A 22,447-nucleotide genomic window follows, 5' to 3' on the forward strand; every position below is an offset into this window, starting at 1 on the left:
CCACGACACATCACTTATGCCCTCCCTGCCCCCATAGACTAACCTTTAGGGGGCTGCTCTCTGCCACACTGCCTAGCTTAGCTGCCCTGTGCTGTGCGCACGAATGTGCATGTGGCACCCTTTGTGTCCCACTCCCCCAGCCCCAAGCAGCCCCTTACAGGCTGAAACTGCCAGCCTGCAAAGGGAAACCCACAGTTTGCAGGGGTTTTTTTCCTTTAAAGAAGAAAACCCACATTTTTCTCCTTTAAAGGAAAAAATCCATGTTTTTCCATTGCAAGTGTAAAATGCAGATCCATGGTCATAACCATGCCCCCTTCAGCTGCTCCTTCTGCAGGCCCCTGGATATAATATATAAGTGCTGGATATTTATGCCCCAGTTTAAGTGGTTTAACCCTTGTGGATGATGTGGCTCAGTGACCCTGGTTATGAAAAACTAGCAAAATGCCTGTCATGAATGAGGGTGGGGGAGGGCCGGGGATAGAGACCAGCATCTGGCCCTGCACGCTCCCCACCACCAGTTGCTACTCTGGGTCTTGCCCTGCACCCACCACCTTGCTGCTGCTGCTCTGAGTCATGCCCAGCTCCCCCTGCCGCTCTCTGTTCAGCCCTGCTCCAGCTGTGCCCGCCCCGCTCCCCCCCCAGCTGCTCTGCGCACGGCTGCGCGGGGCAGGGTAGTGCATGGCCACAGGGCATGGCGCAGGGAGCACCCATGGTGTGGGGAGTGCATGATGGCTGTGTGGCATGGGGAGCAGCCTCAGGGTGTAGTGCAGGCCACATGCTGGGTGGGTGTGGCATGCCATGGGGAGTGGCCACATAGTATGGGGAATGCCCGCTGGCTGTGGCCACATGACATGGGGAGCAGCTCCAGGATGTGACGCAGGGTGCATGGGGGGGCATGGTGCATGGTTCCGCACAGGGGAGGAGCACCTGCCAGCTGCGACTGTGTGGTATGGGGAGTGGACCCAGGGTGTGGTACAGGGGGCAGTGCTGTGGGACATGGTGTGGGGAGTGGCCACGGCATGGGGAGTGCCTGCTGGTTGTGGCACAGCGCTGGGGGGTGGGGGTTGGTGTATGGCATGGGGAGTGGCCATGGTGGGGGGAGCACCCCTCAGCTGTGGCCACACAGCATGGGGCTTAGCCCTGTGGTGTGGTGCAGGGCATGTGTGGGAGCATGGCACGTGGCTGTGTGGGGGGCAGCAGCCCAGGGAGCGGCCCTGGGGTGAGGTATGGGGGGCGTGGTATGCAGCTGCAGAGTGCCATGCAGGGACCAGGCATCAGGAGCACACCCTGCCTCCATGTCCTACAGCCGGGGCCATGCCCTCCCCATGGCCTACAGCTGGCGGGTGCTCCCCATATGGGGGGTGGGGCATGGCGCACAGCCACTGGGGGGGGCGTGGCACATGGTTACAGGGTGCTGTGGGGGGTTTGGGTGCAGGGGGCGTGCTGCAGCTGGCAGATGCTACCCATGCCCCCCGCCCACTCCCCTCTTGGCACCGTGCAGCTGTGTACCAGGCCCCTCCTCTCCCACGTAGGGTTGAATGCCAGGGCCACTCCCCACAGCGGGGAGCACACCTTGGCTCCAACCACCTCCGTTCTCGTCTTCATCTCTGCCTGTCTGTCTCTTTGTCTGTGAGGCTCTGGGCCATGCAAGCGCAGTTGGCCCGGAGCGATACGGACATACAGACACACAGACGGAAGCGATAAGGCTTTTATTATATTAGAATAATGCAATTATATAAAAATCCATGTGGATTTTCTTACGAACGGTCCATGTGATCAGTATACATTATTAATACGTAAATAAGTAACTGAAATACACTGTATCCCAGGCACGTAAGACATTTTGTTCTGTATTGACCAGCAAAAAAAAGTGAACAAGAACTGAAAGATGAAGAAATGGAGTTGTTTACCAAATACTACATGGAATGGAAAGGAGGAAGAAAAAGTTTTAATATATCATATCTGAACATACCACGATTTTATTACAGGGTAAGTGGTGTATCCAAACCTAAGGATATTCCTTTCAAGAATAGAAAACATTACTTTTTAATACTGCCATTTTAATCCCAAGAGCTTAATTGGATCAAAATATGACAGCTTTATTTTGCAGTGTGTTTCTGTGTCCTCAGATATAGATTTAATCAGTCTCATATGCTGATTATGCCATGAACTAGTTTCCTAGCACCACACTTGATTGATTATATTCCTCAGTAGCCAAGCCTATTAAAATAATTCATTTTTTCTTTTCCTTCCTTTCCCATCTTTGTTGGTCTTGAATTGGTATTCCTGGTGTCACAAATAGCATTTATTGTGAAGACATGAGCCAACTTTTCTGAGAATCTGCAAAAGCTGTCAATCATTTGGTTTGAGTATAGTTATAAGCTTATCACAGTGATTTTTATGGCTCCAGGCTGGATAGATAAGGCACTCGTATAGGAGACCTGGCTTGAGTCCCTGTTCCAGTGACTATTCAAGGATTTTATATTCAAGAAATAAAACAAGCTTCAGCAGAAGAGTGAGAGAAGCCTGCTTCCAAATACCTGATAGGCCAGTGGTTAAGGCATTCAACTATGATGGGGATGTCAGATACCCAGCCTGCAGTTCAGATCTGGCTGTAGAGCTGCTCCAGCTAGCATGTCAGGTGACTGATTAGGGAATTTGGGAGCATGGCTAGTCGGGGTGGGCGTGGCCTGCTGCAGAATCCAGGGCTCTGGGGCCCAAGTGGACAAGGCCATGGGCAGCAGAGGGGGCAAGTGAGGGCAGCATGACACAGCCATTGCTCACCCTGCAGGTGCTTGGCCCACCACTGTTTGTGCTGCCTCCACCAGAGAGAACAGCCTCCTGGCCCATAGTTGCCTGTCCTGCTGCTACCACAGCTCTTTGCTTACAGCTGCTCCCCACTTGCCCTACTGCTATCACAGTATCTGGCACTGCCACTGCCCTGTGCCCCAGTTTAGATCTGGCCCACAAAGAGCCCCACGGTCTGGATCCAGTGTGGGGCATAAGGTGAGTTTGACACCCCTGACCTAGACTTGGGGGTCATCATTGACCACAAGATGAACATAAGCCTGCAGTGCAATGCTGCATCTAGCAAAGCGACCAAAACACTAGCTTGCATCCATAGATGCTTCTCAAGCAAATCCCAGGACGTCATTCTCCCCTTGTACTCAGCCCTGGTGAGGCTGCAGCTGGAGTACTGCGTACAGTTTTGGGCTCCGCAATTCAAAAAGGATGTGGAGAAGCTTGAGAGAGTCTAGAGGAGAGCCATGCGCATGATCAGAGGTCAGGAAAGCAGACCTTACGACAACAGGCTTAGAGCCATGGGGCTCTTTAGCCTGGAAAAGCGCAGGCTCAGGGGTGATCTGATGGCCACCTGTAAGTTTATCAGGGGTGACCACCAGGATCTGGGGGAACGTTTGTTCACCAGAGCGCCCCAAGGGATGACGAAGTTGAACGGTCATAAACTCCAGCAAGACCGTTTTAGGCTGGACATAAGGAAGAATTTCTTTACTGTCTGAGCCCCCAAGGTCTGGGGCAGCCTGCCATCAGAGGTGGTTCATGCACCTACATTGAACACCTTCAAGAGCAAATTGGATGCTTATCTTGCTGGGATCCTATGACCCCAGCTGACTTCCTGCCCTTCGGGTGCAGGGCTGAACTCGATCTTCTGAGGTTCCTTCCAGCCCTAATGTCTATGAAATCTATGAAATAACGGAACAGCGAAGTTTAAATCCCTAATGGAAATTAGTTGGAAAACATCATCTTGTAACCTCTATTTCCCACATCCCATGTGAATAAGTACTGTGCTGTGGGACAGACGTCTTACCTGGTAGGCATGCTTTGGGAATGCCTAATGGTGTGGATCTAGCAAGTAGAATAGGCAGGAGAATGCTTAGTTTGAGAATCCTGTTAAGTGTTAGGGATAAAAGTGCTCAGTGACGTCAGGAAATGGGCAGTTTTGCATCTGCTTGTAGCTGTAATGTAGGTTTTACATGCAAAGATTGAACTAATTTAGGTAGCTACCTACAAGAAGACTCAGCATTCCCTACCGACTAGCTTAGATATGTTCATTCTTTTTTATTAATGTGTGTGTCCCCTTTTCAGTGTCTAAGTGTTCTCATACATTGTACAGGGGAGCTTAGTCGCCTAACTCAGGGTGCCTTAAAGTTAAATGTTACAACACCTGACATATTGTGGCTCTAACTCTCACTGACCAGTCAGGAGCCTTGGTCTCTAATAATAACAGTCATTCATATTGTAGCAGAGAATGCCTGTATCTGCCTCTCATTTGTGTTAGTCTTCTTGGAGTTCTTCATCAATCAAGTTAAAATATACTTCAGTGCAAAGTAATAATCAGGGATCCTGTTTCTTTCTGTTAAAAATGCAAAATTATCTGATTTGGAGCAGGGTGGGGAGGCTTGGTGCTACTGCTGCCACTGCTCCAGGAGCACTGTGCTGCCATGGCCATCAAGGTGAGGCACCACCTGTCTGCTGCCTTAGTGGAGGGGTCACAATTCCACACCGCCACTACAGCACCTCACCTGGGCAGCCTTGGTGGTATGGCGTTCCCAGCAGCAGCAGCACCGAGCCTCTCAGCCCTGCTCCACCCTCCTGTTCTGGGTCCCAGCCACTGGGCTGCAGAGGCAGCTCCTGCCAAGTTCCAGTCTGGCCAGGTTGCAGCCCCATGCCCTGATGTGAGTGCAGAAGTGCTCCGTGGCCTCCCACGACACCTATGGGCCCGACCCCTCCCCATGTGTGTGCACAGTGGTGGGGAGCTGCCTCTGCCACCTCCCCAGGTGAGTTGCCCGTGGCTCTGTCTCACTCCCCAACTGAACCCCTCAGCCATGTATTCCTGACTGCTTCGGTCCCGGGCACCATATACTGCCCTGGCTGGGCAGCACCACCAACCCTGCCCCACTCCCTCCCTCACTGTGCAGGCTCGATTCGAGCCGTTGCTGCTTCAGTCTTCCTACACGTTATGCCCCGCACTGTGCCCCTCCATGCATTGCCTATGCCCCTCCCCCCAGAATTACCTACAGAGAGTTACTTTCCACCACACTGCCTGGCTGTATTGCTAGCCATATGCATGTGTGTGCAAATGCACGGGGTGCCCCTTGCCTCTGATCTCCCTTCTCCTGTTCCCCCCCAGCCCCAAGCAGCCCCTTGCAGGCTGCAACTCTGCCAGCCTGCTAAGGGAAACCTACAGTTTCCTAGGTTTTTTCTCCTTTTTTTAAAGGAGAAAATCCACATTTTTCTGCAGGAAATGGAAAACCCGGATCCCTACTAATAATTAATACTGTTTGTTACTAAAGGTAGACATTGGAGTCAGATTTTTCTATACAAGAATTCTCAGATCTTGTGCATGGTCAGGTTCTAGTAACAGAAGTATGGCACACTGAAGTATGAGACAATGAAGCAATAATATGAAATCTGCACCTTTGAAAAGGCTATATATTTTTAAGGCTTTCAGGTTATCTTCATTTTGCTGTTGGTTATTGTTTAACATGTAATAGCACCACACATGGGCAATGCATAGGGAGCCCACGGTGCGGGGCACGTGCCCCCTCTGAGATTGGCCCGTGCTGGCAGGCGAGTGGGAGCACCAAAAGAAGTGCTGGCCGGTGCCCCCCCTGAGATCGGCTACAGCCGGAGAGTGGGGGTGCCAAGAGAAACACTTCTGGTTTTCCTGCCAGCGCTTCCAGGGCTGGAGATTGGCTGCTGGGGGGCCCCTCCCCGTGGTTGGCTGTCGGCCACTGGTGCTGCCCTAGACTCAGGAGGCACCAGTTGCCCATGGCACCACACTTCAGAACATGAAATGGTACATGTATAGAACAGCAGCAGCCAAGTTAGAATATAAACCAAAAAGCAGTAAGAGACAATGACTTGAGGCCTTTTTTATTCATTAATCTTTCACAAGAACAGAAATCAAGTTCCTGAGAAGATGTTGGCTCTGTAATTAACCTAATTCCAGCTTGTATTGCAAAAAGTATATTCTCCCTGTGGAAATGTGTTGGCCATGTATAATAAAGAGATAGTAACATCATACTCCTTTCTCCTTTTTTTGACACATTCGTCATACATTACATATTATATTGTAAGCTCTTTGCATGTCAGTGTTCTCTGTGCTGGTATGGTCATGCCATTCTTAGCAAAAAACATGGCCCCAATTCTGATTAGAGCTTAGGATTCTTTGAGTACTACTGCAGTATATATAATGACAGCACTGTAATTATTTTTAGCTGCCAGCTGAGGATGAAATCTTGCTGCAGAAATTACGAGAAGAATCTAGAGCAGTTTTCTTGCAGAGAAAAAGTAGGGAGCTGTTGGATAATGAAGAGCTGCAAGTAAGAAGGCATTGTGTGTGTGTTATTTTTAATGTGCTTTTAATGCCCATCTTCACTGCAGAGTTAACTTGGACTTCTGTGCAACTAACATTAGTAATCTGGCTCCTGTTAAACAACATTTTTCATTTCTAGTTGTGGTGGTGTGTGTTTGGGGGCGGGGGGAAGTAAATACATGAGCTAGTTGGCCAGTTGTGGAATCATAGGGAAGTAGGGTTGGAAGGTCATTTAGTCCAATATCCTGCTCAAGGCAGAATCATCCCTATCCAAACCAAGCCTAAAGCCCAAGTGCTGTTTATATGAGTGAGACAGTTTTCACTCAAACGACAAAGCATGTAGGTTACTAAGCCACTCTAATGCTGATACTTGTCCAATGCCTTCTGTCAGTTCCCCTTTGTGACCAAAAGACAAACAGCTCTTCCCACAAATTTACTGTGGCAAATCTTATTATAAACGATGGAATATGACTTCAGAAGCCCTAGTACAGGGGTGGGCAAAGTCTGGCCCACAGCAGACTCCATTTCCCAGCAGCCCGTTCCCATGTTGCTGTGACTGGTTTCCATGGAGACCCCAGCAGTGGTGGCACCCTTGACAGTGCAGGGCCAGGATTTCCACAGAGACCAGCCCCAGCAGCACTGGTAGGGTGGGGAGCTGCTCTGGGGTTGGGTCTCGGATCTTGCAGTGGTGACAGTGTGGTCCAGAGCTGGGGCAGAGCTGTGATTCACTGCCTGCACGCCTTGGGCATGGGCATGCAGGCAGCGGATTGTGGCTGTGCCCTAGCTGTGGACCAAGCTGTTAATCACTGCAAGATCCTGGTCCTGGAGCAGCTCTCCACCCAGCCACGTGCCCTGCCAATGCTGCTAGGGCCAGTCTCCTTGGAAACGCTGGCCCCATGTTATCACAGTGCCACCACTGCTGGGGTTGCTATGGACACTGGCCGTAGGGACTGTTGGGAAATGGACTCCAGCTGCCAGCTGAATCTGCCATTTTGCCCACCCCTGCATCTAGTAATACACAGTGGTATGTATTACTAGACACAGTCCAGTATGTTTTTGCTCTGGGCAGCTCTCACCCAAGCTAAGTCAACCAGTGTGCTCAAGTCTGTGCATCATTTTCTAAAGTTAACTTCAGTGAAGATATTCTCTTAGACAATCTGTTTGAGTGTGTTCAATATCTGTTAAGTGATATTTCTCAAAACCTTTTTCAGAATTTGTGGTTTCTTCTGGACAAACATCAGACACTGCCTATGATTGGGGAGGAAGCAATGATCAATTATGAAAACTTCTTGAAAGTTGGTGAGAAAGCTGGACCCAAGTGCAAGTAAGGCTCTTTCATTTAGTACATTTTTACTAGGATTACATTTTTTTTTTTAAGTTTTAAGAGACACTTTACTCAGTAGTGAGAAATGGTGATAATTCAGACAAGAATGTTACCACTGGTGTCTGAAATGTACAATATCCGATCAAGTGGTAGAATATTTTTGATGCTGTTGCATTTTCATTAAGGGGGATATATATAACAGAAGTATGTTTCTAATAGTAAATATGATGTCCAGAAAATTGCAGTGCTCATGGGGTTAGGAAGGAAACTCCATCTGCAGTATCAAGATAAATAATCCTGCTTTTTCCACACCATTGAAGGCAAGGAACACCTAGTATAGCAGCCCAGCTAGTCTGGCTGGGCAAGGAGCAAGCTAGCACCCAGGAACAGGTAGTAGTTGGGCAGTTCAGTTTGCATCTGTCATCGTAAATATGGAGGACTGGAAACTGCTAAAACAGATTTGAAACTGAATGGAATAAAGATGTTCTAAGGACCTGAGCACCGTTCAGTCAACAGAAAGCATCTCTTGGAAGCAGCAGTCATAGCAGGTAGCGCACTGGTCATCATACTGAACTTAGCTCTGGTGCCTTAGAGATCTCATGGTGTGCACTTTACTTCCTGTAAAAATACATAGAGTTTGATATTATGGGGAAATATCTGGGCCTAATGAGAAGGCTGGACATGGTGTGACTAGTGTCATACCGTTCAGTGTTCTGTTTCTTTCACTAGAGCATCAGACAACTCTGTCTCAAATTCTGTCTGATTTCAGAGTCTCTTATTTTGTTGTATAGTCATGTTGTACTTGTGCATTCATATTATAACATTTACAAAAGTCACACTATGACTGAGATTTCAAATTTGTCCCACCATTTTCAAACCTTGTTACTGCAAGAAAATGAGCACACCTTATCCTATTAAAATATTCAAAAGAATTTTAGTCAGTTGGGGCCACCATGGTTGCATACATCATTCAGTGCAGTATAATTAGGCTTGGAGAGTTTTAGTGCTGTTTTGTTTGTATTTCATAGGCAGTTCTTCACAGCCAAAGTCTTTGCTAAGTTACTCCACAATGACCCTTATGGAAGGATATCTATCATGCAGTTCTTCAATTATGTAATGAGAAAAGGTCAGTAGAAGTTTCTTTCTTTGGTGATATTTGTTTTCCTTTTCAGGGCCATTTAAATTTTATTGTACCAGCATGCATCATTTGAAGTCCAGTAGGGCAACTGCTGTCCTCTTCAAGAGCAGCATGATCTGACTCCTGAGATCCCATGCTTTCACTGCATCCTTTTTTCCTGACTGTTGTATTATAAGAGAAAAAAGATTTAAATTCATGTAATACAATTGGCTGGTTCCATATGGGATTGAAATGCACCTTTCTAGCTCATTCTTACCTTGAATTCCTGCTAAATGCTCTTCAAATTGACATCGCATGCAGAGAAAAGAAGTGAACAGGTGACCAAAGTGCCCTATGCTGTTCTCTAAACAATTAAATTTGGGTTTTAGTTTTCCTCCTTTCTATGTTTAAGTTGTGTAGAGAACTGCAAGAGCTCATAGGCTTGGCAAGAATATGTAGTCACTGTTGTTTTGTAACAATTTGTTTTTTCTTGCTTACTTAACAACTCTTATTTTCTTCCTATCCATTCTAAAGATAAGCCTAAAGGACACGACCTATTTTCCACCAATTTTAAAAACAAACTTTTCAGAAGGTAAAGCATTTAACCAAGAACAAGGAGTGTAGCTACTCGTTTCTTTTATTGCTTTACTGCAAAGCATTTATAGTATGGGTTCCACTTGTATAAATAGCAGATGATTGTAATATTTGAAAACTGTAGGAATGTCCTATAACAGTGATCCAGTGATTATTATGGACTTCAGTGGGCATTAGACCAAACCTTAAATCTTCAATAGAAATTAACGTTCCAGGTATATAGACCACTCCTAAGCCTTAACAGCAAGATTTCAATCCTGCAGTATATTCCTTGCTAGTGGTCACATGGTACCAGGTTGGGTGCTTTTTATCTAAATTGCATTTAATAGAAGGAACATGTATTGAATATTAGTAAAATTTATTGCAAAAATGTTGTGTATATTTTTGAATGGTAACAAAATTTGTCCATACAATTGTAAATGGGAAGGAAAAGTGTCTATGAGACAGATCTCTTCGCTTGATAAAAGTGTCTACATATTTATCTATGTAATGCTACAGTCAGGGCTCGGCTGTTATGGAATTTTGGATGAAAACCCTTGCTATTCACTGATGCAATGTCCTTTTTTTAGGGATTTCAACATTTCAAGTGACTGTCAATTGAAACCAGAGTTAATTGTGCAGTTTATTACTTGCGATTTTGTTTTGGGGAGCTGTGGGCTTTTGTTTTGTTTTGGGTTTTGTTTGTTTTTGGATGTGTTCTCACATTTTATTCTTAATCTAGAGATTTAACAGTATGTGATAGTGGAATGGTAGAACCAGTAGGTAAGGATGTCATTGGCTTATTTATAGTCATTAAAATTCATGCTTATTTGAATTATCTTAAATTGCTGTGCCTTGTGTGTCTTGTGAAGGGCTGTGAATCTAAATTAGGTTATTTGAGCAAAGATTTTTTTATAAATACTGCTCCTTCAAAAAATCACAGGGCATTGAAATTTACCAGTATTACTTTTTGTGCACCAATTATGTTTCCAATCCTCCCAAAAATGGTATAACCCAATTTATTATTGATCTCAATTAATGTCCAGAACCAACTGCCCTATTGGGGAAGCAGTATTTCATTATTTTTGAGTAAAAACTGGATCTAAATGTGAAAGCAGCCAAATGGACAAACTGAAAAAGTCATTTGTGCATGTCAGAGTTTGCAGACAGCCTGGCATCAAAGGGTATATCCAAAATGTATAACACAACACTGTTGATCTAGTTCTGCACCTTCCATCTTCTGAATGGGAAGTGATGTATCCATGTTAGTTAGTGCAGTGCCATGGCACGTGCCAATAAACACTACACCGTGCTGGATGTTATCTCAGATAACTGGATGGCTCCAGATGGCGTGCTCTGGCCATTGAGACCAAACACCACCAAAACTCACATGCAGGCTCAGTGTTTTGAAAATTACTATATCATAACAGGGCAAAGGCAGAGTTTTTGTCCAGTTTGGTCCTTGCATTGCTTGGATGTAGTCCCCTTTGGACAAGGAGATGGGTTTGATATTCAGATTCACTATAAAAAGGGATTTTCTGGCAGACTGTCTTAGAAATTATATTTCACGTCACGACTAAGGCAGACTTTGGGAGAGAAGGCAAGGGAACGCCCCTAAAGGAAAATGGATCTGTTCATACCTCTTAGTGCTCTTACCAGGTTGCAAGCTGCTGTTCTGACTGAAGAAACATGTGTTGTTTTTGGTCTCTCCTGCTACAGAGGCTTGTGCAGAGCCTCTTTTCTATACACTGGCCCTTGAATGGAGCTCAGACTCTTTGGCTCCTCCTTGTTGCATCCTGATGGTAGAATTTGCTCATCGCAGTTCATCACTTACAGCTTTTCTTCCTTGTTTTTTTTCCTCCCTCTTCATGATCTCACCAGTGTACTGGGAGCATTGAGCAGCCAGGAGAAGGGGGAAGCTTGATATGAATGGTAATGAGTTGTTCCCAGAAGCTGCCTTGTGCCCCACAATTGTGTTCCCCTTCAGTAATACTGCCTCTTCAAATGCAAGGGCAATGTATTGTCCAAGCTCTGCTACACCAAGTTGTTGACCAGCAGTGCCTCAGAACATCAGACAAGGTTCTGTGGGTGAATCTGATATCTTTATTAGACCAACTTAAATAACCCAAAGAACTTTGTCTGCCTATGTCCTTAGACCAACATGGCTACAACCTACACATCAGAACATCAGAGTGTCTTTCAGAACATCAAATGTGCACCTATACTTAAAACTGAAAATTGGAAAATACAGAGTAAATGCATACAGCAGGCCCACCCCAAAACCTTTACTGTGTCCTTTTTGAGTGCCATCCAACCAGTACCAAGAGACACTGCAGCATTTGGTCTTTCCAGATGCTATGGAGTGCTGGGGAAACGCAGTACATGGGTCCAGCTGGAGGAACTATTAGAGGTAAAAGTTGTAGTCTTTAGAGCAGATTCCTATCTGTTTATTATAGGACAACATTGGCTAAAGCATATTTACAGTTTATTCCCAGCAGTTTTTGCCAATGCTAGGGGACACAGCTGAAGTTGCTGAGCAGGGCTAACATGCATCTTGACTGTACATTGCCTGGTACTCAAACAATAAAGTATAGGTGTATTTAATGTTCTGCAAGGGTAGAAGGCACTGCCAGTAAACCTCAATTCTGTGTTAACTACATTTTAGGGAAAAGAAGAAGCAAAAGATCATGTATCATGATTCTAATCCTTTTTTACAGTGTGGCTTCACCAGACCAGAATAGGACTCAGCTTATATGATGTGGCAGGACAGGGTTACCTCAGAGAATCAGTAAGTATTGCACAGTCAGTATATTTAAATGTGAGTTTTATCTGGGGGGTTTTAAAATATTAGGAGAGTGCAAATTATTTATTTCTTTGGTTTTACTCCATTAAAGAAAAATCAAAATAATCATGGCCTTTCCAATGATGGCAAATTTATTTGACTAATTAGGAGATACAAGGGTAAAGAAATAGTTGAACTGGGAAGTGAGAGAGGCTGAGAATGATGCCCTTGGTGTGTTGTTATTTTGATTTTTGAAAGCAGTTACTCCCTCATGCTCTTCTGCCAGTCATCTTACTAGAAATAGCCTGAGTCTGATGTTAATTTTTTTTTAAAGTTTTCTCCTGTTATTTAAATGTATCGGAACATGTTGGGAGTAGGGGAAAGACCACTGTCAGTGAAACTCAGGCTTACTTGAAGAAAAGAGAGGCTTACAGTAATTAAATAAGCGTTACACATATACAGCTGTTTAAGTTTTAATAATTGGAATTCGTGAAACTTGAGAATAAACAGAGGCAGTATTTACAATTTCAGCTCATATGTTCTTTCCTTTTTTAATTTTTCAGGATTTAGAAAATTATATTTTGGAACTTATCCCTACTTTGCCACAGCTGGATGGTTTAGAAAAATCCTTTTACTCATTCTATGTCTGCACTGCAGTTAGAAAGTTCTTCTTCTTTTTGGATCCTCTCAGAACAGGTAGCTTCGTATTTTCAGAATCTTAAATATATATGACAGTGTTTTTAAAATATGATACATTTTATGAGTGTTTGTATCTTCATAATGTTGCACAAATATTTTTATAGGCTTCAGTCTTGTGGTCTGATCTTAATATGGTTCAAGGTCTATTGAGAACCATGAAGCTCTGCATGATTGTAATGACATGTTTGTACAGATAAGATCAAAGTGATAATAAGCTTTCATAAAATAGCACTGCAGTACTCAAGAGTATTTACTTAGAAAGTAAAAAACAAAAAGTTAAGCCCCATGGCTATGGAAGCAAAGGAATTGGAATGGATTTTATATTTGTTATTACAAGCAGTTAAGTACAAGATGAGCACAAACTCAGTTCTGCTGGTTTTCTACCAAGTAATTCTTAGGGAATCCAAGCAAGAGCTCTTTCTCACATTCTGAAATGCCTTTCTCTTTAACTTGGCATTTGAGCGTCTCTGATGTAGGATACACTGGAAGAGGTTTGCTGGTATAATTATACACACATTTGCATAGTTGTTATGCATGTAGATGCAGCATGTGGTAGTAAAGAGGTGCTTTTAGATGCAGCATGTGGTAGTAAAGAGGTGCTTTTGCTAGTATATGGTATAATTCATTTCAGTTCCCTGAATGAAATAAGCAATACCAGCAAGGGCTCTTTTTCATATGTAAGTGAATTCATGTTAGGGTTTTAGCCAGTTTAAAAATGAAAATATCACCTCAGAGGAATATTATTATCCCAGCAAAAGTTTTAAGTGTGACCTGATCTATATCACATACTGTATTTACTCAAATATAAGACCTACCCTGATTATAAGGTAATGCCCTAATCATTAGATTCCATATATGGATAGTTTAGAAATTTGATGAATTTTTCCAGGTATCGAAACTAATTGTTGGAGTTTGTCTTGAGTTTATACTCCTTCCACTGCTATAGCAGAGAAAATAAATCTGGGGGGGTCAGTTAGCCCCTTTGTCCGTGCCCCTCCCCCAACTTCTTCCCTCTGCAGCCCTTTCCTGCCCCCTTCTTTACTGACAGACTTTGCTGTCCCTGAGCACATGGAAGTGAGGAGCAAATTTGAAAAAACTGACTTTAAAATAAACATACCTGTAGTAATTTGCATGTAGCCCCCATAGACTTGGTTCATCCAAAATTGATACATTCTACCTTTTTTGAAGCTGCTGCAGTTTTTAGCATAGGTACTCCATAAATTCACTTTTAAGATGCACTTTGGCATCTACTTATATGCACTACAAATTATGCATAATATTGGTCCAAAGCCAAAAGGCTCACAACTTACCTTGTAGTTCATTGGGCTGCACCCCAGAAGAATCAACAGTGTTTCAAGTCATAGTGTGGAGGAAATCAAACTTAGCGTTGTGGTTGAATTAGAACTGACACTGCCAGTTTTTCTTTATTTAGGGCTATATTGTGATCACAATTTAGGGCTATACTGTGATCATAGGGAGGATTTCATACAGCAAGGGGAATCACCCACTTGTCTGTTTCAAAGGAATCCTCCTTCTCTCTAAGTTTTCAAGCATTTTTATACTTAAGACAGATAAAGAGAGAAAAAAATATGACCTTGGAGAAACTAAAACAAATTTACTTAATTGGACATCTGTGCACAGGGTAATAAGACGTGCAGGATTTCTTATCTCAAAACATGTAACTGAAATAAACAGCACCAGCACTTCTGGTCTCTGTCTGTTTTTCTAGTCAAGTAGGCCAGAAGCCCGACTAAATTTACTCCTACAATAGTGACCCCACGGCTAAGCACTGCTCAGTATGTGTGTGTGTGTGTATTCCAGATACCCCACCTTTCCCTGAAATAGTCTTGTGCAAATTAGGTCCCAACTCATGACTGGAACCTGGTGTTCTCACAGTTCCTGGGACATTCCAAAAATGTATATGCAGATGAAGCATAGGGTAGTCTGGTCTGGTTTCATCTCATGGAGGGCAGAACCATGCTAATCATATGCACTAGGCTGAGACAGGAAGCAGTAGAGGGATTCTGGGTGAATTCCCTGGGGTCCCAATTTAGTGATGTTTATCAGACATTTAAGGCTGGTGAATAAACAGGAATTATTGGAAATGGGAAAGAAAGGTACAGCTCAGCTGTGGGAGTGAAGAGGAAGTTGAAATGTGTTCAGTGTAGTGGCTCACCATGACTTGAAAGAGTTGATGCTGAGAATTGTGCTCAGTGGGTGGTACAATGTATCTTATTCGTATGGGCTGCACTGGCCTGTCCTTGTGATTGGCTCCATGGTTTTACAAGATCCTGAAGCGCGTTTGCGAGAAATACAAGCTGCAAGACACAACCCTAGTGACCCTGGTAAACTACCACAAGATACAGGAGGTGGTAAGGGCAAGAGACACCATATCCCCTGTAGACTTACTAACTTGTGACAGCTGACTTGCAGAAAAGTGCAGAGATCTGAACTGGCAAGCAGCCCACTGGGCACTCCCTGTGTGGGCATGGAAAAACAGCACAGGGCAGAGAGATCCATTGAACTACCTGAGACAGACCTGTCCCTGGCAGGCGGAAACAATCGGCCACCTCTTCTGGGACTGCCCATAGACCAGAGGGGTGTAGAAAAACATCTGTGCACTCCTCCTGGTGGTGACAGGGTTCAGAAACCTGACCAGGGAAGCAGTTCTCTATGACCACCTGACCAGACAGTAAGGGGCCCTGACAGCCCACTTCAACCAATTCATATCCTGTTTCAGGTAAGCCAGGAACCTGCTTATAAATAGACACTCAGCCCCCAAAGTCAAGGACTATATTAAAATGGGACTAAGTGAAGTGTACTGGTACTCAGGAAGACAGAAGAGGACAATGGGAAACAAATGGCAGATCTCATCAGGTGGAGAGGGGTTTGGCATAGACGTTTTCAGGAGTAAACCCTCTGAGGAAGGCAGTGGGTGGGGGTACGGGTATAGAGATGTGTGTGCAGTTACGCGGTGCAAACTGTGTAATAGGTTTTTAGTGTGCTTTGAGCTCCCAGTATAAAAATAAATATTTTTGCAGAAAAAAGTGATAGGTTCCTATTAGCATTTAGGATCTAACGTGCTGGTCATACTCCCTCAAATAACATTACTATCCTGAATGGAAACTTTTGTAAGACTAAGGTCAACTTGATATCAAAATTGGCAATGTTTTTACAGAATGATTTCCTCTCTGCCTGCAGGAAAAATAAAGATCCAGGATATTTTAGCCTGCAGTTTCCTTGATGACTTATTAGAGGTAAAGATCTATTGACATATGCCATTTTATTTCATCTTTTTCATATTCTAATTGTGTTTCCTTTTCACTTAGCTAAGGGATGAAGAACTTTCTAAAGAAAGCCAAGAAACAAATTGGTTTTCTGCTCCTTCTGCATTGAGGGTTTACGGTATGTTCCTATATACGAAATCACTTGTAGTTGCTAGCTTGCATAACATAAGAATTATGACTTACCTGCCCTTTGTCCTGTGGTCTTTTTGAAATCCTTTTGCTAAGATAATCTGCTTCTTCCTGCTGCTTTAGACACCTTCCCCATCTTTCACTACCTTCCTCCCAACCTCTGCATCATGTTCCAGATTTTGGGTTCTCTCTCAATGTCATTTGTATTTCTGCTGTTAGCTATCCTCTTTCTCTTTGTGCTCCAGACACTCATCCTTTACCTTTTGTACTTACCATTTCCTGTGCCTGTTCCCACTCATATTTGTGGCTTTTGTGTCTCCTTCTTAACACAGGGGAAAACTTCCCATTTTCTTTTTCAGCAACCATCCACCTCCCCCTCTTTAAACTGTGCTTCTGTCCCTTAACTTTCTGACTTTGTTCCTCTCCGTTTATGCACTCAGGCCCTATTATTCAACGTATATTGTCTGATGGTTCTGTTAGCACTTCAGGTGCTGTAGTCATTTTACATTCAGTAAACTCTTATGATGCTGTATAAATATACTTAAAGATATACAACATTTCTCTGTAACAACTTGATTCATCAATGTAATCCAAAAAAAAGTGAAATGCAGTAAATGAACCTGTGAATTCTGTTGTTTCATTCAAATTTAGTTCCTTTATGATGTAGAGGGATTGTGTTTTGTTTTGTTTTGTTTTCCCCAGGCCAGTATTTAAATCTTGACAAAGATCACAATGGTATGCTCAGCAAGGAAGAACTGTCGCGCTATGGAACTGGGACTCTGACCAACATATTTTTGGATCGTGTCTTTCAGGAGTGCTTAACTTATGATGGGGAAATGGTAGTAGTTTATATAAAGATTGTCCTCTGATTTTAATTATTGGACCTGTGTTAGATGTATGAAGATAAATTGTCATAATTGTTACCTTTGAAACTGTTATCATCTTTGAAACAAAGAAGAGACTAAAATAATATGACTATTAAAGTTATTTTTTCATTCCAGAGGTAGCCAAAGCAGAATGTTAGACCGTGTAATTACTTATTACTTCAAGTAATCAGGCATAATTCTTGAGGTAGTAATGTTAAATGCATGCCAACTAATGTATAGTATAGCATAGCAATCATTTATCTTTTTCTCAATCACTGGGTTTTTTTCTTTTTAAACAAAGAAGGAAATGAAAATGATAAGCGAGCAGCGTTGCAGTTTGGAACTGATCCAGCAACTAGCTAAATAATAAACTTCATTGTGAAGATAATGTGAGGCATAAAACAGTGGGCATTTTGCTGCATGCTTCCTACAGCTGTGAATGTGAACAGTGAGGAGCCTATAATCTAAAACAAAAGATTTAGAATAGACTAATGGTGAAAATGTACATCTATGTTGTTTGTTTTGAAACACTTCATTTCAAAACAAACAACAGTTTGTCACAATTAAATAGCTATATCTAAAAGTAGTTAATTACAAACACACCCTAGTCTTTATGGGGTTCTGGGGGCCCAGTTTTTAAATTAGATAATTTCTCTGTTTGCATAATAGTCCTGAGTATACAATGAGTTACAGCTGGTCACAGCTGTACTGTAATCATAAACCTGAAGTAACAGTAGCAACAGAAGAGTGAGGAACGGTCCAAATTCTGGCTTGTTTAATGTCTCCATTATTGAGTCTGTCTGTCCTAACTGTAGCATTAGTTATCCTATGAGAGTTTTGTATTTTGGGTTATCTGGTCATGTGACCTACTCTCAGCAAATAACTATCCTCTTGGTGTTTTACTGCTGGTCTTTTTCTAGCTTACCTTATGCCAAACTCTTAACTAGTGATGGAGGAAAGTTTTTAGAAGCTACCTTGTAATCTCACTTGTATCTCAGACTATTTATTTAGTGTTTGGATATTTCAGGATTTAATAAACAAATATTATTTACACTTCATGTAGCCAGCTAAATTTGAATTTTTATACACAATCCCTAATTTACATATATAAAATGGCTGTGAGGATCTGGCTTATTTCAGCCATCACTGGAAACTAACTTGTCCATTCACTTCAGTGGCAGCAACTATTTTCTGTTTCATGTTGTCTTTCAAAGAAAACTAACTGCTTCCCTACAATGAAATAGCCACCAATTAGTATGTTCCTGCTTGAAAAATCAATTTGGATAGAGGACTGTAATAAATGTGATTATATCTGCTTTTAGGACTATAAGACCTACCTGGACTTTGTGCTTGCATTAGAAAACAGAAAGGAACCTGCAGCTCTGCAATATATTTTCAAACTGCTTGATATAGAGAACAAAGGATACCTGAATGTTTTTTCCCTTAATTATTTCTTTAGGGTAAGTCTCCTTTTATATAGGTAGGTCATTTTCTGTATTTGTGGTGTTTATAGCCTATGCGCTTTTGCTTACAAATCTGCAGGGAATCGCTGTAAATTACCAGTGCCCATTGGGAGATTTGTGTCTACTTCTTAAAAGATTTAAAATATTAAAAACTCATATTTCAAATCTTGGAAGGAATTCAAAAGGCATTTTTCAGTGTCTTACTTGCAGTAAAAACTTAAATTGCTTTTATTTTTAATCAATAGAAAATCATTGTGTTTTTCCAGAAGTGGAAATTGCTTCCAAATGGTGACTGACCAATTGAAAAAAAGTAAACTACCCATTAAAATGTATGGTCCTAATTTCCTATTATACATGCTTTCAGTGTCTTGAGGGATTTTACAATTCATTATAAACAGTAGTAATGTAAAAAAGCACGGTGGTAGTTCTGTATAGTCATTTGATGGATTTTATATACAGTGTGCCAATTCCTAAACCTTTTGGCATTTCCGTAGTTTCTATGAATCATAATAATTTTTTTCTAAATATGTAACTGTTATGGATTGGAAGAAGGTTCCTGTGGTTAAAGTTGGAATGAAGTTCCATTCCCTTTTTTTTAAATAACCGTTTTTAGCATTTGTATACCAGGTGAGTTTGGAAAATTGTTTTGGCCTGAAATGTTCCCAATTTTATTCTGAAAGCAAAAGAATAAAATGTATTATGCTGTTCCTGAGTTACAGGTGATGAAAAAATTTCCCACTGTAAAATTGACTTTTGTGTAACTCCCCTCAGATTTTCCATACAATTGAACCTTCTTCAAAACTTATATTCTAGTTATATTTGAAGGGGAAAAAATGAATTTAGCAAAGCTCCTTTTGTTAGTTCGGGGCTGAATTTTAGGACCAATCCTGGTCTCATGCATACATTTTTTTCTAAGTGACAGCTGGGCAAAACAGTCGCATGCATTTGTATCCTGATTCTGGAATCAACATTTCAGTGTATTCAGCCCTGCAGTATGCAAATCAAGAACAAGAAAATATTTCATTCAGCTCATTAAGTAAACCATTCAGTGTAGCTCACAAAGTGTTTTTGTTGAACAGACTGGAGGTTTATTACTGAACCAAAATGAAGAGGACGAGATTACAAATAAAAGTCTGAAAAAGCAGGCTCTTTCAACAGAGGTCTTCCAAATAACAACTGGAACATTTTTAATTTTTCCAGTGCAAGTGCCATGCTGATACACAATCCATCCAAAGCTGCCTTTCACATAGAGCATAAAGCCAATTCATTCAATATGTGTGCTGCTGCAGGAGGTTCAGATGGTGAAAAGTGTTGTTTTTTTGTTTTTTTTAATGGACCTCAGTAATAGTCTTATCACATTTGTCTAACATCCCACTTTCAGTGATTTCTTACTTGAACCTGCATGAATTGGCATTTTTTGTAAATCTGTACATCTTTTTCTCTATGCTCACTAACAGCCTAATCTTTAGTGGCCATTTGATCAGGTTCTTTCCTTGGACCTCCTCAACCCTGCACAGTTAGGGGGCCCCTGTGCACACTTGACATGCCTTGCAGGCTCCCTCAGTCTGCCTTGGGACAGAATGGTTAGAGTGAGTAGGGCAGCCCTGACTGGCTGACCCAAACTGCTCAGGGTCAATCTGTGCCTCCCTGCATCATAATGTAGAATTGTGGAGGAGGTGTGTTGTGTTCCTTGCTTGGCTGGAGCAGTAGAGTCCAACAAGCAACATGCTGTTGCTGGCGGAGGGGAAACAGCTAGGGGCAAAGCACTCTCGGATGCTGGAGGACTGTGCTATGGCCTCTCAGAAGCAAAAGTGTACAGACATTTGCTTTCCCAGGAGAAAATACTCTGGTTGTTCCCAGGTTATTTTTCTCCTGGGAGAAAAATCCTGAATGCTTGTATACTCATAGTTTCTCCTGGGGAACAGCAATTCTCCCAGGAGAAACTGAATTTCTGTGTATGGCCATAAATTTTGGGGGTTTTGGAGGCTGAGGGTGGTGGTATTGATACAGCTGTGTTAATTAGCATGTTTTTTTGACTAGATGCTGCCAAAACAGTGTAGTGTGGGCTTGGCCTACCTTGGTCCTGTTAATCTTCACTTTGGGTTAAGCTAAAACTAAATAGGAACAAGGCACTCTTATTCCAGAATGGCAGTGTCTACACATAGAGTTCAATCTAGAACTGTTCTGTGAATGGATAAGTGGCTAGTAGGAAATCTAGATTACCAAATACTCTGGGTAGGCTATCCCCTTATAGAATCATAGAATCAATGAGTTGGAAGGGACCTAGACAGATCATCGAGTCCAACCCCCCGCCATGGGCAGAAGTGAGCACTGGGGTGGGAGGGGTCATAAGACCCCAGCCAGGTGCCTATCCAGTCTCCTCTTGAAGATTTCCAGGGAAGGTGAGAGCACCACCTCTCTCTGGGAAGCCTATTCCAGGCTCTGGGCACCCTTGGAGTGAAGCAGTTCTTCCTAATCTCTAACCTAAACCTATCCTCCCTCAGCTTGTGGCCATTGTTCCTAGTGACTCCAAAGTGGGCCCTGGTGAACAGACTTTCCCTGAGTCCCTGCCCTTGTTGTAGATACTTGCCGATAAATGTTGTATGCACCTCCTGCAAAGATGCTGAATCCTCTTTCTGGTGTATCATTTAGTATAAATACAGCTAAGATTTATTTTAACCAAGCAGAAAGCAAGTTCTTTTTTAAGATGTAGCTATAGCACACTGCCGTGGAGAGTGGTAGTTTTTTCATCTTCTGATGGTTTGGTTTGTCTTCCCTCCCAATATGTTTCCTAATACTGGGTAAACTGCACTTTTGACTCTTCTTGGTCTCTGTGTGCCCCTCTTCTGAGTCCCAGGTCTCCAGCCATCACCCATCTCCCATGGTGAAATTGTGTGATTATCTTGGTCCTGGACCAGGCCCTAGCTAACAGTTGGCTCAGCAGGTCCAGACCCTGAAATGTGTTTTTTTCTAGGACACGGGTTTGCAACCTTCTACTGGGGTGGGCTGGAGCTTGCAATGGGGCAAGGCTCTGCCCTTCCCCACTCCTCCTCTGAGTGGTTCCTAGTTCATCTGCAGCAAGTGAAGTACAGCAGCAGGATCTGTAGTGCAAGGGAACACTGCCTAGGAGATGAGCAGCATGGTACAGCTCCATGTCACCAATCCCCTCCTGGCAGGCTGGATCAGGCCTGCCGGCCATAGATTACCAGTCCCTTCTCTAGGGCAACAATAGTGGTAAGTAGTGAACAAACAGGTCTCTTTAAAGGATAATATTATTTAGAATACAGACATTTTGTAGCAGATGCATACCTAGTTTTTCCTAAGACTGTGGGCTCTGGAGAGGAGAAAACCCAAATTCCTTAGACTGCAGTTTCTCACTTCCTTGACAGCCAAGCTGTGTGCCCCACCTAACAAAACACAAGCCTGCATCTTTACTACTGAAGACAAGATGCAAGGTACTTCAAGGGGCAGGTTTTACTCCTTGTCTTTCAGATGTGTGCCTGGATGTTCTTATCTGGGAAGTCATTCTGTAGCCTCCCTGTTTGGTCTTCCCACAGCCCCCCGTTTAAGGATTTCTGTCTAAACAAAAAGAATATTCTGGATTTAGATAGGATTGGAATTGAAAGCGGATGAACTATTTCTGAAGAGCTTGTTGCTTAAACATTGTTATGCTGGAGTAAGAGTGCCTTTTCCTGGTTTGGTTTACTTCTGAAGTGAATGGAACAGGAAATAGGTGAGTGGAGATATCTCAGCAGGTACAGTCTAAGACCGTTTCAATCGGAGGCAGCTCTTTGCTCAATGCAAACAGCCTCCCCTGCCACCTACTGGCCAGGTGCTATAATAGTACCTACTGAGAGATGATCATGTATC

The 22,447-nt window shown here is 43.0% G+C and overlaps 1 protein-coding gene across 2 annotated transcripts in view; it reads left to right on the forward strand.

Annotated features, from left to right (window-relative positions):
• Positions 1 to 22,447, forward strand: part of PPP2R3C (protein phosphatase 2 regulatory subunit B''gamma) — a 36,973-nt gene that overhangs the window by 12,211 nt on the left and 2,315 nt on the right. For both annotated transcript variants that reach the window (XM_019518889.1, XM_019518888.1), the window contains exons 2-11: positions 1,862 to 1,989; positions 6,240 to 6,344; positions 7,549 to 7,661; positions 8,690 to 8,787; positions 12,069 to 12,139; positions 12,697 to 12,829; positions 16,034 to 16,089; positions 16,162 to 16,237; positions 16,951 to 17,087; positions 18,437 to 18,574. In XM_019518889.1, the coding sequence (XP_019374434.1) occupies positions 1,897 to 1,989; positions 6,240 to 6,344; positions 7,549 to 7,661; positions 8,690 to 8,787; positions 12,069 to 12,139; positions 12,697 to 12,829; positions 16,034 to 16,089; positions 16,162 to 16,237; positions 16,951 to 17,087; positions 18,437 to 18,574 (1,020 nt within the window). In that variant the 5' untranslated portion in view covers positions 1,862 to 1,896. The remainder of the gene's footprint in view (positions 1 to 1,861; positions 1,990 to 6,239; positions 6,345 to 7,548; positions 7,662 to 8,689; positions 8,788 to 12,068; positions 12,140 to 12,696; positions 12,830 to 16,033; positions 16,090 to 16,161; positions 16,238 to 16,950; positions 17,088 to 18,436; positions 18,575 to 22,447) is intronic.

This window comes from Gavialis gangeticus, unplaced genomic scaffold (genome assembly GCF_001723915.1).
Source record: "Gavialis gangeticus isolate Ggan-Ray unplaced genomic scaffold, GavGan_comp1, whole genome shotgun sequence".
Lineage (NCBI taxonomy): Eukaryota > Metazoa > Chordata > Crocodylia > Gavialidae > Gavialis > Gavialis gangeticus.